The sequence below is a fragment of the Musa acuminata genome, chromosome BXJ3-10 (assembly GCF_036884655.1).
Source record: "Musa acuminata AAA Group cultivar baxijiao chromosome BXJ3-10, Cavendish_Baxijiao_AAA, whole genome shotgun sequence".
NCBI lineage: Eukaryota > Viridiplantae > Streptophyta > Magnoliopsida > Zingiberales > Musaceae > Musa > Musa acuminata.
In genome coordinates, this window is record NC_088358.1 from 22,362,376 (window position 1) to 22,376,573 (window position 14,198).

Below are 14,198 nucleotides of genomic sequence, written 5' to 3' on the forward strand. Positions count from 1 at the left end.
TTCAAAACCAGCAGAACCTCTTTTGTGTTTTCGTTCAAGAGGAAGTGGCACTAATAAGAGATGTTCAAACATCAAAAACCAACTCTCGGCTTATCCCGGTCCAAAAATTAAGGAAGAAAACTCATGAGCTACCAAAAACACTTTAGGATGAACTCTTAAGACTCCTCTACTCAGCACAAGTGATCCCTTTTTCTCATATCATTCTCCAATCTGATCAGATCCTGCAAGTTCTTCAAAACTCTGAAATATCTATCTCTATACAATGGGAGTAATATGTCACTCTTCATAGTTCACCTAAAATCCTCTCTTCACATAGTAACTCTCTGATTCTAAAACCTCTTGCTAAATATGTTCAGCAGAAACTTCCCCCCATGTCCAGTTACAGCACTCTGACCTCCCATCTTCTTCACAGCTATCTCCAGCGGTAGCAGATACTGCTAGATTAGATCCAGCTAGCTGAAGAGGGCTTTGAGGAGAGCCAGAAAGTGAAACACTCTGCTGTGGTGAAGTAGTGTAATTCTCTGGAGGAAGCCACAGTCCTCTTAAAACCACAACTGGTTGATCAACAATAGGTGAAGAATTAGGCATTTTTCGCGCATGCAATCGATATTTCTGAGGCAGAAAACAAGAACATCATGTCAATTCAGTGACAAACAATGGAGATTAAGAATTAGGAAGCCACGAGAAGAAAGATGTAGGATTTAGAAAGCACCTGCAGGTGGCTCTTCACTTCATCATTGGTGAGGCCGTCCACCTGCATCAGTTCCCTGATTTGTTTTGGAGTAGCCACTGCGTCAAGAACATCGAAATCAGATCAGTCGTGATGGATTAACTCCGGCATAAAAATAACTACAGTCAGATCATTGTAAACAAGAATCATGAAGGCCTTGTTCCTTCAATATACTTGTACATATTTCTTTTCCGGTTACCTATGTCAAGGAAATTAGAACTGCAGTATGAGAAATTTTGAGGCTATTCTTGATACGTGAGAGAATACGAGAAATTAAGACAACCTTGAGCACCACCGAGTTGTTGGAGAGCAAGGACAAACCGGCGATGCAGCTCTGGCGACCAGCAACGCCTTGCTTTTCTTGGTGGCTGCTGCTGCTGCTGCTGCTGCTGCTGCACCTGCAAGCTAAGGCAGGTGCCTGCCATCGCCAGGGCCGATGCCGCAGCTCCACCAACTCCCTGAGAACCCGAGAGACTGAGAGAATGGTCCTCCGCGGCGGCAGAAATAGGGCAAAAGGCGTTTTTGACCGCAGGTGACGGCAGAGGGAGGTCAGGCAACATCACTCTCGGCTTCACCTCCTCCTTAGAGTTCATCGCAAACGGAGACATGCCTTTAAACGGCACGAATGCGCCCACCGGCCTCCGGCTTTTGGATTCTGAGAACAAGCTCTCCTCCTCACGGCGAGCGGCTTTTGCATTTCTCTGCCATCACAAGCAAACAATCACTTCAGAAGGAAACAGAACAACACAAAGCATCAAAAAAGAGAAAGCAACTTAATCCAAAGAAACTGCCATCAAAATTCCTCTTATCCTCTATACCTCTTCTGTGATGCTATAATCATCCTTATCGTTATTCACTGTAGTCCACAGCTGTGCGGAACTCATCCAGCTGGTCTTGTTCTTGCTCTCTGATTCCAGCTTCACCCCTCCCTCCTCACCGCACTTACTGTTAATGGGATTGTGCGCTTCGCAGGCACGAGCGAATCTCTCGCCTCGGCACCTCTCAAGCTCCTTCTTCAACCCCTCTATTACTGCAGCTCAAAAAAATTTCCGACGAAGCATAAAAATCCAACTTTTACATAAAAAATCGCTCAGAAATCTAAAAATTACATAAAATCCGTACCATCTGTGATGAGAAGCATACAGAGAGGGAGCTCGCGCTTGAAAGCTTCGATCTTTCTCCTCTCCTCTTCCAGACTTCTCACGGACTCCTCCAGTTTCGCTACCTTGCTGTCTACGCTCTCGACCGCGGCCGCCGCCTCCTCGAGGAAGCCGCCGACGGTTGTCATGGCACAGAGATTCAGGTCCAGCCCGATACCCGCCACCGACGGTCCCATTTCCGTCTCTCTCTCTCTCTCTCTCTCTCTCTCTCTCTCTCTCTCTCTCTCTCTCCTCCTTTCGCAGATCTCCAGCCCTGTGGAAGATGAGAACAAAGTTGAGAAAGAGCGAGAGAGACGTCCATTTTTATACACACCACAAGTGAGGAAGACAGTCGGACGAAACCCGTCCGGTTCAGGTGAACCGGGAAATATCAGCCTCGAGTCCTCGCGTAACGCGTCGCGCGGAGACACGCGTCACACGCGGCGATCCGAGTCGCCGAGTTGGATCGGAATCTTCTAAGTTTCTTTTACTGTTTTCTTTTTCATTTTATTTCGATCGGTGTTTTTTTTTTCTTTTTTTTGGTACTTTGAATTTTGGAAGGAAAAAAGATTTATATTATGGTAACGCGAGATGATTTGTAGAAGGGACTTCACACACACATATATTTCACTTACTTTTGTGCTATAATCACAATATCCAAAATTAAAATTTTAATCTGATATCATTTTCCTTTGTTTATCAGACCAATATGGTACCAACTCTGTCTTCTATTATTCAAAAATAATATATATTTTTTTTATAAAAAGATAGGATGATAAGTATAGAATTTAATAAATATTTTAATAGCTAAGTAGTCATGATTGGGTGAGGTTTCAAACCCTAATAAGTGAGATAAAAAAAATAATATTGATCATATGATCCGACTTGATAAAATCATAAATTTTGATTGGTAAACATAGTATCAACTAAATTTCAAACTCAAGGTTTTATTAAATCCACGATGGTCACTATAATGATGGCATAAGATACACTAAATTCATATATCTTCTTACAAATGAAATTGATAAGAAGTTACGATATATGGATATCCAATAACATCGTAGTACCGTATCAAACAAGTAATCAAATTGACACATTGGTCCGACGATCGTTCTATCATGCTTCTGATATGATATCAGCATAATTGTTTAACATGTTAATCTCTAATTTCCAACATCAATGTGGACCACTCCCTCATAATCGTAATTTCATACCAAATACATGATTTATTGACTTTCATGATATATAGTAGTCTATTCTTGACAATGGATCCAATCTCATAAGATTCTTGTTTTTATTACTCTTGTATCCTCCAAATCTTAAGTATTAAAAGAATTTTAACGAACATACTTTTGACATAATTTTTATAGATTATTTTCCCTACTTGAATTATAGAAGATTGGATCTAAGTTGGTCGTTGTCTCCAACACATCAAACAATTGAAATCTAAATTAAAAAAAAAAAAGTTTTATAGTTGATTAAAATTCTAGAGAGATCATCACACATACAACTAATATTATATTAACAAATCATAACAATTGAATTCTTAATGTTCTGTATAATAATCAAAGAGATGAAAGAACAAAATCTTCTTTTCCATCCTCAATTTCACATCACACCCATCCATTTCAATTCTTATTTTATCTTTCAAAATATAAATTCTTTTCAAATTAATCCCCTGTATTTTAATTTTTTCCCCCTTCCAACCTAAAACGAATTGTTAATCATCCTTTCGGTAATGGCATGCTTGTTATTTTAAGTCGAACCAAGAGGCGTTTTAGTTAAGTAAACAACAGCGTGCAAGCGCCTCATCAAATCCCAGCCAGAAGGCGACACGTGGCGCGTACAAGCTACCCTCCCATGCACGCTCTTGTCGTCGTCATGACGTGAATTGATGCCCTTTTTTCCTTCTTTAATTATAGTTCGTACCTTTTGATGGTGCAGAAAACACGAAGATGGACGGACAGACTCCTTCTTCGTCGTGGGATTTCCTTCTTGTCCGCCACGTGGTGGAAGCACGTTCGTTGATGTTTCTTCTGATGTCGATGCTTTGCACAGATACCGCAAATTTAGGGTTCAGAAGGTTGTTTGGGTATGTGTGCTATATTCTCTCATAATTATTCTGACAAGATTGGGGGAGAGAGGAAAGATTCTTTGTAGTAGCTAATGGACAATCCGATAGTGTCATCAAAGATTCCTCTTTTCTTTTTTTCGTTATTTTTAATGGTACAAATATGCATTCGAGGCTACATGGAATGCGAGCTACTGTCATTATAAACCTAAAATTCAAATCCAATCTACTATTTAGACATCAAATTTTGAACCAATAACACCGGATTCATTATCGTCGTATTAATGGGTTAATCATCCTATGGAATCAGATGAATGATATCAAAATTATATTAGGAGAGAGATTTAATTTTGAACCGATGAGAATAAAAAAATATCTATTATTATATTACAGTACATACAATTTTGAACTGATGAGAATAAACCGTATTTATCATTGTCGTCTTCGTTTGGTATTAATGGGTTAATAAGAATAGAGAAGTATCGATTGTACATCAAGTCTTAAGCGAGAGAGATAATGATATCTAATTTAGTCTCATAATACGTGTCAAATAAAAATTAAATTTATTTAAGAACATATAATATGGTGTTGGATTTTTTCACTATTGAATTTTCTTATCTCATTTAAAACTCTTAAATTGTGAATGGTATACATATTCGTTAAATATATAAAGTATAATGAGTTGATCGGTAGATCCATGTATATATGAATTTATGTATCGATATGTAAATTAAATATTAAATTTAAATTTAATTTTTTTTTTAAATACAATGTACGTAACAATTTTATTAATCATTTACATTTTAGTTTAAACCTTTAAAGTTAAAGTCAAACATAAAATTAATAAACTATTTTTTTTTTTTGGGACCATCAAAATAACTAATTTTGGAGAGAAAACCAAAATTCAAGGATTAATTTTATGAATCTTCTATCAAAATACACTAAAATCTATAGTTTCAATTACTAGAAAAGGTCTTTGGTGATAAAACAAGTTTTTTGTGGTTAGAAGCAAAGCTTAGCCACTAACAACATTCATTGCTACGAAATCCTTTAGTAAATGGAAGACATTCTAAAGCTAATGGCCAATTTTTTTGTTGTGAATAACATGCGTAATTCTAATGGGACCTAAAAAGTGTTCTATGAGTGCTTTGTGGCCATAAAATCTATGGAGAGGGTCTCAATTCCATTGGAAGTGAAAGAAGGATAAGATATGTACTTTTTAGGTTTCATAGTGGCATTGGAATCTCCTACCAACCTAACGTTATTTGGTAGCTAAGGGAAGCTTTATTGTCAAGAAAACTATGATTTCAAGAAAGATAAATGATCCAACGATATGATCAAACAATAGTATTAGGATAGTATGCTTCAATATCTACTTGAAGGCGAAGTGTGTTGAATTAAGAGCATATAGCAAATATTTTTATTATGATATTTTATTTTTATTTCTTACTAAATATTTTAGAAGGTATGAGTCTTCGTATCAAAGTCAAAGTTTACGGTGATTATTTTTTTTAAGAAAAAAAATATATTATTCTTGCATCTTAGATGATATTACTCTAACGATTGATAATAGATTCTGAATCTTCACTATTTATTCTTCAAAAAAAAAATAGAGACCAATCTTATTAATGTAAAAGAGGTTAAGTTTATTCTCTAAACTAGTAAAGACAATGGTAAAAAGAATGAAAGGAACAAAGACACTATTTAGTTATAGAACAAAGGTGATCAACCAAACAAAAAGAGAAAGAAGGAGAGAGAGAGAGAGAGAGAGAGAGAGAGAGAGAGAGAGAATTTGGAACAATGATCAAATCATTAAATCATGATCATCTTGTGAAAATTTTACTTGGACATATGCCGGAAAGCTATTTCCTTGAACCTCCTCTATCTCAATAGCCTTGTGGTCAACCTCAGCCAAGCCAATCGAGTGATGCATTGATGTCGGAAAAGAGCCCTTTATATTTTGGACCACCAACCATCTTTGCACTGCATGTGAGCACAATATCTTGCATCCGACTTAGAAAGATACATCGGACCCATTCATTCATTCTACATGAACAGGAGACAGTGGACATTGTGCACTTCCCTTCTCCACTTCAACTTTTCCTATGTTGGCTAAGAACAACATCTCCGAATCCCTCCTCCACTTCCCTTCTTTTCTATGCTTTTGGTGTCCAAGTGGATCATCCACCATGTTGCTACTTGCATCAGCTTTCAACCTTTTCGTGAAAAGGAGGCATCCATGAATCACCGATTGTTGTTGTTATGCAACGAAGATACCATCATGGCTCGTGAAGAACCTTATTATTATTATTATTATTATTATTATTATTATTATTATTATTATTATTATTATTATTATTATTATTATTATAGATGACTAAATATAAATATAATAGTTTTATGATTGTTCGAATCGAATTCGATAAGAAAAGCCCCAAGTCCGATCGATCAATTTATGATTATGATAAAAAAAATCTCTAAAATAATTTAGTTAGGCATTAGGCACATGAAATGGAAGGAATTCGAAACATGTATAATCTCATTTGAGGTCAAGAAATATTGACCATGGAAGTTGTGGGAGGAAAAAGAATGATAGGATGTGAACCCGTTGAAGTGTGGGAATGAGATAAACCCGACCAAAGATGGAATTGATTTGACCTCTCGAGATTTCATAGATTCTTCAAAGGTCGCATGACCCCATGTAAAAGGAGACTAATTATTACGAGGTCTGAAAACATGGCAGCCAATGTAGCAATCTCGGAGTGCAATTATACCGACTAAATGCGAATATGTGAATATGCAAAAAGAAAATTAATTATAATATATCGTAAATAAGTGGTGGTCATTTTAACACATTAATAATAATAATAATAATGATGATGATGATGATGATGATGATGATGATGATGATAACCTCTTTTGGTGATATTTTTGGTCAAAATCATCTAAAAATAGTTATGTATGTATGTATACATATACTAACACAATATTAGACTTATCAATTACGTTGAGTCTAAATTACTGGATAATAATAATAATAATAATAATAATAATAATATATTTATTAGATTCTTATAAGTTGATCTTAGTCTTAACGTATTTTTGATGTGAGACTAATATGGATATTAAGAAAAATCATATTAGATGTCTTTGTTGTCATATATATATATATATATATATATATATATATATATATATATATATATATATATATATTCCTCTAGAGTTAATGATTCTCATAATTGTTCTTTAAATTTAAGTTTCATAATGTCTCTATGGTTAATCATCAAGGAATTTGATTCTAAAACTTTACTAGGTCAAATTTTTTACCAATAAGTGATATCTTAAAAAATATATGGAATAATATATTAAATCATCAATATTTGATAAATGGATTTGGTATATCATTATCAAACTTTAGATCTAGTACATGAGTATGTACCGATGTTTTATAGAGAAAAAAATGATGAAAAAGAGGAAGGGGCAATGAAGGAAGAAAAAATAGGAAGGAATAGTGAAGAAAAAAAGAAAGCAAAGAAAGAGGAAGAAGACAAATGAATGGATGAGAAGAAACAATAGGAGAAGAGGTGGGAGGATACTTGGAAAAAAAGGGAATAGTGGTAACGGTATGAGTAACAATGAGGCAATGATAATGACAACGACAATAAGGGAGTCTTAATTTGATTCTTTTTTTAACACCAAGTTAAATGAGTTATATTATTTTTTTAATTTTTAATATTTTAAACGAAAGATCAAAGTGATTCGTAGACCTGGATTGATACATATCATTTGTACTATATCATTTTGGGTGGTACAATAATACTTTGATAATGCCAAGAATAAATTACATTATATTCTATATAATTTTGGTCGAGATTAATTAATATCGATCATAATTAAGAGATTACAGCAATGAAAAGGGTATTTATGGGAGGATGAAAGAATAAATATGGTATCATTGAGGTGTACAAGGATCGATGTGTAAAAACAGCCGAAGATTCGATGGTGGCGTGAGGAGAAGGACTAGTGGGGTGGGTGGGTGGCTGACGGCGCTGTCGAGGGAGTGGTGGAGGATGACGCTCGACTCGACTCGCCGCATCGCACGCCTTCTGACGGAATCTTCTCTCTCTATGTGTTCTTTCTTCTTTACGCTTGCTTCTTCGTAGTACCTCGGTGGTGCGGCCATGATATCCTTTACGTCCGGGATTCCCGTTCCGATGTCAGGCTTTCCGGCGACGGCCCCACCGCCTCCCCTCCTCGCCCAAGGTTTTGTTCGCCGCTTGGGTTGTTTTCTTTTGAGTAGATAATATCACCCACGATTGACCCTTTTTCTTTTTCTTTTCTGAATTTTCGCCCAAATCTCCCCATCATTTTATAATTTAGAAAAAAAATTAAAGAAAAAAGATTCATCCTATGGAATCCATCTGTATTAGGTAAATGGAATCAACACGGTTCGAAAGCTGAGCTAATGATTATAAAAACAACCTTACTATTTACCGACAATCCCTTGCTATTAACTATCATTTAAAAAATGATAAAATATTATTTTATTATTTATAGCTCGAGTATTATTAATTTTTTTTTCATAACCATTTATTTCATCATTGTCGCCATCCTTATTCCTTATGGATGGTATTTGTCTCGTCATCTTCGATGTTTCTTCGTTTACTATCAACGTCATTGACGCCTGCACGATAGGTCCTCAATACTTGTCGCAAATGTAGTCGAAGACGTCGCCTCTCCACTTGTTGTCACGAACGATCGTCGCGCACTCGCAACAACTTTGTTCAATGAATCGTTCGTCGCTTTTACATGTTTGAACAAAGACATGATAGCTTGTTTTACCTTGATTTTGTGTGTTTTTGCTTGTAAAAATATATATTCGAACATGTTGCAGCGCACAATACGCTGTTCACCGTGTCGAGACAAAAAGCCCCAAAACGGCTCCGTTTTTACATGTCGTGGACTGTTTTCTACAGCCCGTTGCAGCGGCCAAAATGTTAGTTACCTCAGCACCCTAGAACCCTTCGAGTGGCACAGGGTTAGATGGGGCTTCGGTATATTGACAGGCGTTGAAAGATCTTCACAAGTTCTCATGTTGACTTGGCGGGAACTTGCCTTCGTGTCAGGTATCCGGTGAGCAGTTGTTTATGGACTTACAATTGTTCGTTCTACCTTCTAAAGTCTTTATTTTCCTCATTTCCATCTTTTCTCCTGTGCACACAAGGTGCTTGCTGAATTGATTGTTGTGAGACGTCGGGACTTGTCCGTCGCTCGTTTTCAATCTAATCAACTTTTTATTTTATAGGTCCTTAAGGACGTATATGAGGTTGCAACTAGGATGAACCTTTGCGGACACATATGTCGCAAGAGCACCTCATGACTTAGGCAATCCCAGCTAAGTCCGAGAAGTTGATGCAATAGTACCTTGTGACTTAGGCAACTCAAGCTAAGTTCGTGTCTTGATCGCAATAATGCTTCACGACTTAGACGATTCCAGCTAAGTCCATGACAACTTGTCGCAAGTGTAGTCGGAGACGTCGCCTCTCCACTTGTTGCTATCATCGCTCTCGATGTCATCCTTCGAGGAGGATGAAAAAGAAAAAAAAAAAAAAAAAGGAGGAGAAGAAGAGAGAATTTATATTTAATTGCAAAGAGATAATTTAAAAAATTAAAAAAATAAAAATAAAAATTATAAAGAGTAAACGAGGATTGCAAATAGTAATCTTCATATAAAGATTAGTAGTCGAATGTAATTGTGAGATCCTGATTAAAGGTTTAAATAAGGAAAAGGATTCCTTGTTTCTTTCAAACCATGTTACTAATACTCTTAAATTCAATTGATGAATTTAGTAAATATAAATTTTCTATTCCGTGAAACTAATAGTAGTACTCACTAATTAGCAATTCTATTAGGTCGATCAAAGAAAACGCTAGCTTCCAGACTTAGGTTACATTAATAAAATTTATTTTTTTGAAAAAATCAAGACAAATACATGACATAAATATTTTTTGCTTATAAATCTATATTTATTCCTGTTTTGAATACAACTCATTCTAGAAAAGACACTTATTTTGAATATCATTATATTCATTCCTAAAATGAATATAACTTTATTCTAAATAAATGTAATTATAATGTTTTTCTTCACCTCTATATATTCTGATGTCTTTTTCATGTTTATTTCTTATTTTGGATAAATTTATATCCATTTTCACTATTATGTGATATTCATGATAATGTATTTTGGTACACGAAGTATATTCGATTATAGAAAACATAGATTTCCAATACCTATTCAATTCAATTCTTCTGTTGGGTTTTTGAATATTCCTTTTGTACATTGTAATCATCTTTATCTCTAATATAATTTCTTATGTTTTATAAAAAATCATTCAGGTTTTTTTGATAAAAGGAATTAATTCAAAATACTACATAACCAAAATCCAAAAGATGGTAAATTATGTGCATGTATAGTCATGTGTATAATCCTGAGGTGTTCTTAGATGCATCATGTGACCTCTGGCTTCAATTCTATTCTTCCTTCCCTGTCCATCATGCAAAACCAAGTCATGAACACCAAGATGCAGGCTTTTCAGCAGGATTATTGGAGATTGTCCCCCAAACATCTGCCACAACTATTTAAGTATCCAACTGAATATAAGACAGACATGAAATGTTAGATGTTCTGCAAAAAAAAAAATTTCTTGTTTCATTTACTTGACATCAAATGAATGGATTCTCCCATATGAGCCAAACCAAATAACAGAAACAAATTGTGGTAAAGTTTATAAACACACATTTTGGTTGAAGTAGATAACAATGTTAATGACCCTAACAATGGGTAACAACCCATGATTGAGAAGGAACATGATCTATCTTCTACTTGGTAAGGTTTCTGGTGGTGAGCTCACTATAAGAAAGGTAAGGTGTGGCATGGTACTTTTGAGGTCAACATTGATGGTACAAGAACTTTTACAGCACAGGGTATTCTGATGTGACCAAGGAGAAAGAAGATTCCTGTTACTAATCCACAAGAGTATGGATATCTATAGAAAAAGGTTGATGTCATCCCATCAAGTGTCTGGATTCCATGTCAAGGGAGGTAAACACACAGAATGAGATGGTTGCTCTCCAACTAAGAGGGTTCCCCACATCCTTTCTATTGTGGATATCTTAATCATCACTTTCTCAGTGCTTTAGTTCCTAAAGCAAGCAGGCGACTTAGATGTGGTTTAAGGAATGTGACCATCCCACCATGTCAACTCAAAGAAAGAAAGTTCTTTGTTCCACAAACTGCTGTCAACATTGCATGAGGGATTCCATTGTAGTTAGGTCTCCTCTGCTTGACAGGGTAATCTACCACTATCAAAGATGCAGATTTAGTCAACTTGATACAGATTTAGATCATAAATTATCACATTCTATATGAGATAGTTTATTATAGATTCCAGGACAGCCTTACCATCAGCTTTTTACTGCTTCTGAAGTGGAATAGCAGTATAATTTGGCATCAGGGCATGCTGCTATTGACTCTTAAAGGCTTAAGAAGCTTTGTACATGTCCATCAGAGCCATGGAGTCAATTTTGCTGCAGCAATCCACACTTGTCTTTTCCTAATAAATAGAATCCAAAACCTCACTTTGCCCTGTAAATCTATTCTTTCCAAAATAAAATTAAGGAAGAATAGTTATGTGACAACATTCCATTGCTCAGGGACCATTCATTGATGGCCTCTGAGAGATCCTGTTGAGTAATGATAGCCAACTAGTCTACCTATGGAACTTTAGTTGAAACCATCAAATTTTTAGGTTACGTTCTTTTGGATCCACAAAAAGGGCATCAATAAATCATAAGAGCTTAGATTATCATTTAACTGTTCTTTTTCTTGTCTGAAAAATTAACTAGAAGAAGAAGAACAAGAAAACAAGTTGTGGTTCGTAAGAGTCTTACTACCTTCCATGCTCAATGTCACTTTCTTTCATACAACATCAAACAAATTAGTCCACCATTTATCATCTGCATCATTCTGCAGCCAACTGCAGCATAATGAGCATGATCTGAGTAACCTGAAGTCTTTTTCTACCTGCTCAGGAAAACAAGTTGTGTTTCAGAGATTCACTGACCATCAGGCATTAGGATGAGTGGCCAATTGTTTCAGAATGACAAGCAGTAGAATTGCACTCACACACTTTCTCGTTGCTTCATCCTTTTAGCATACCTAATGAACATGGAATGGGCAAAATCATGGAGAACACAGACAGCATTCTGCAGCCTTATGCAATGGCTGTCTGTACCCATCATATCTTATTACACGTTTCAAGAAGTATGTGAAGGTAGACATGTGAAGCATCTGGTTCAAGGTTGGAGCATGGACAATCTTCATGGGGAAGAAAGGGAATCAGATACCATTCCACAGCTTAGGTTGTTCTTTTTCCGTATTAGGAAAAATTAAGCTGCAGCAAAGTCAAAATACTGAAGGGCCAGCCCTGGCACTGAGACTAGGCTGCTCTTTTGTTTATGTTTGGGTGAATAGATCCTGAGTCATGGAATAATATCTCAGGATCTGATTCAAAGGAACAAGATCTCATAAATTGAGTGTTCTCAGACCTACATTGACAAATATGATGTGCATTGTACCCTTCTTTTTTGATAACTTGAATATGATAATAGAAGCATTCAATGGTCTGAATGAGATGTCAAACTTTCACAAAAGATGTGCTGTGGGTTCTGAAGAACTGTTTGTTTCTGGAGAGCCAAAGGCATTCATTAGTAGAGGAACAGTATCATCCTCTCTCTCTATCTCTCTCTCTCTCTCTCTCTCTCTCTCTCTCTCTCTCTCTCTCTCTCTTTCCATTTAACACTCTAGTATAATTCAACATCCAATAGAGAAGAATAACATCAAAAGGGAGAGAAGAAATGGATTATTTTGGACCAAAGCATGGAGGGAGCCACCACTTGATTGAACCTCATATGTATCCTAGGTTTGAATCTAAGTTGATCTATGTGATTCTGGGCCTCTCAAGTTAAAGACTCAATTATCTCGTCAAATACTTTCTTTGGAACTAAAAATCTTATGAACAAGATAACATGATCAAATAAAAAGTACTTCCCTTTCTCATATTCAATATCTTTTGGCTCAAGAGCTTCTTAGGTGCATTAGCATAATATCCAACTCATTCACTTGTGTCAAGTAAACACACAAAGCTTCAGCAAGCTGGATATAAGCTCAGGAGTTGAAAGTGGTCTCAAAATCCTTATACATCAAATGGGGTTCTCCAAGAGCAGCACAGGGAAGTTGATTTCTATTCTTAATTCTAAGTATGTATGAGAAGCAAGTAATCCATGGCTCTGTCCAAGAACTTATCCTTACAAAGCATCTTTCACCAAGTTATGCAGAACATTTATCATTTGAGCTATTATTTCAGCTATGGCAAAGACAACGAGAAGGTATTCATTCTATACAGACATATCAAACATGCTTCAAGAAATAAGATGCAGCTACTATGAGTGGAGTGATAGGAGTTTGGTTATCAGTACCTGATTTCACTTGTACAGAGAATAGTCATCATCGAGCTTCTTGGTGGAAGTATATGGTGTCCATTTCAATTTCCGATGTGAGCAACCGTAAACATTGTCTCCTAAAAGACATGGTTGATTCTTCTTACATTCCATTGTTAGCTCTTTGAACATTTCGTTGCTTTGATTGATATGCTTCAAACAATGTTGTGTGATGAGCAATTCAAGATTGGAATCGGACTTGTATAATTCTAAGCTACGATTTAGCATTGTGATGAACGATATCATCCCTCAGGAATGATATTGAAGACAGGGCACTGCAGCTCGATCCATAGGTGGTGTGCGGAAGTCTTCGTAGAACTCTGTCTGTGTGCTTTCGATAGAAACGAAGTCCACCACGGAAGGCAGCCGTCTCTGCTCCAAGCCACCATTTGATTTGGGTGAGAAGAATCCCGACTCTCAATCTCCAAATTATACTTCTCCATGATTACTTCGGCTAATGCAGTCCTTTCGATCACACGGCAAGATTATATCAGATGGAGATGCCAACATAGATGTTTGCCTCCTACGTATTGCCAATTCAATTTGGAGGTCCGAGTCTTCACTAACGCTTCTCACTATAACGTTTAGGTTGCACGGCAAGGAGTCTCTCTATCTCTCTCTCTCTGTCTCTCTCTGAGACAAAGTTGCTGCAGTGTGTTGGGTGGTGGGAGAATCTAATTCTCCTGCTATGTCCAG

General features: G+C 36.3%; 1 protein-coding gene across 1 annotated transcript; it reads right to left on the reverse strand.

The window, feature by feature from the left end:
* LOC135651131 (transcription factor HHO3-like) lies at positions 1-2,150 on the reverse strand. The gene is made up of 5 exons (XM_065170958.1): positions 1,853-2,150; positions 1,549-1,760; positions 1,014-1,431; positions 713-789; positions 1-612 (listed from the first exon to the last, which is right to left on the reverse strand). The coding sequence occupies exons 1-5, from the start codon at positions 2,064-2,066 to the stop codon at positions 343-345; spliced, it is 1,191 nt and encodes a 396-aa protein (XP_065027030.1). The 5' UTR covers positions 2,067-2,150; the 3' UTR covers positions 1-342.
* Between the last annotated feature and the right edge of the window lie 12,048 nt (positions 2,151-14,198).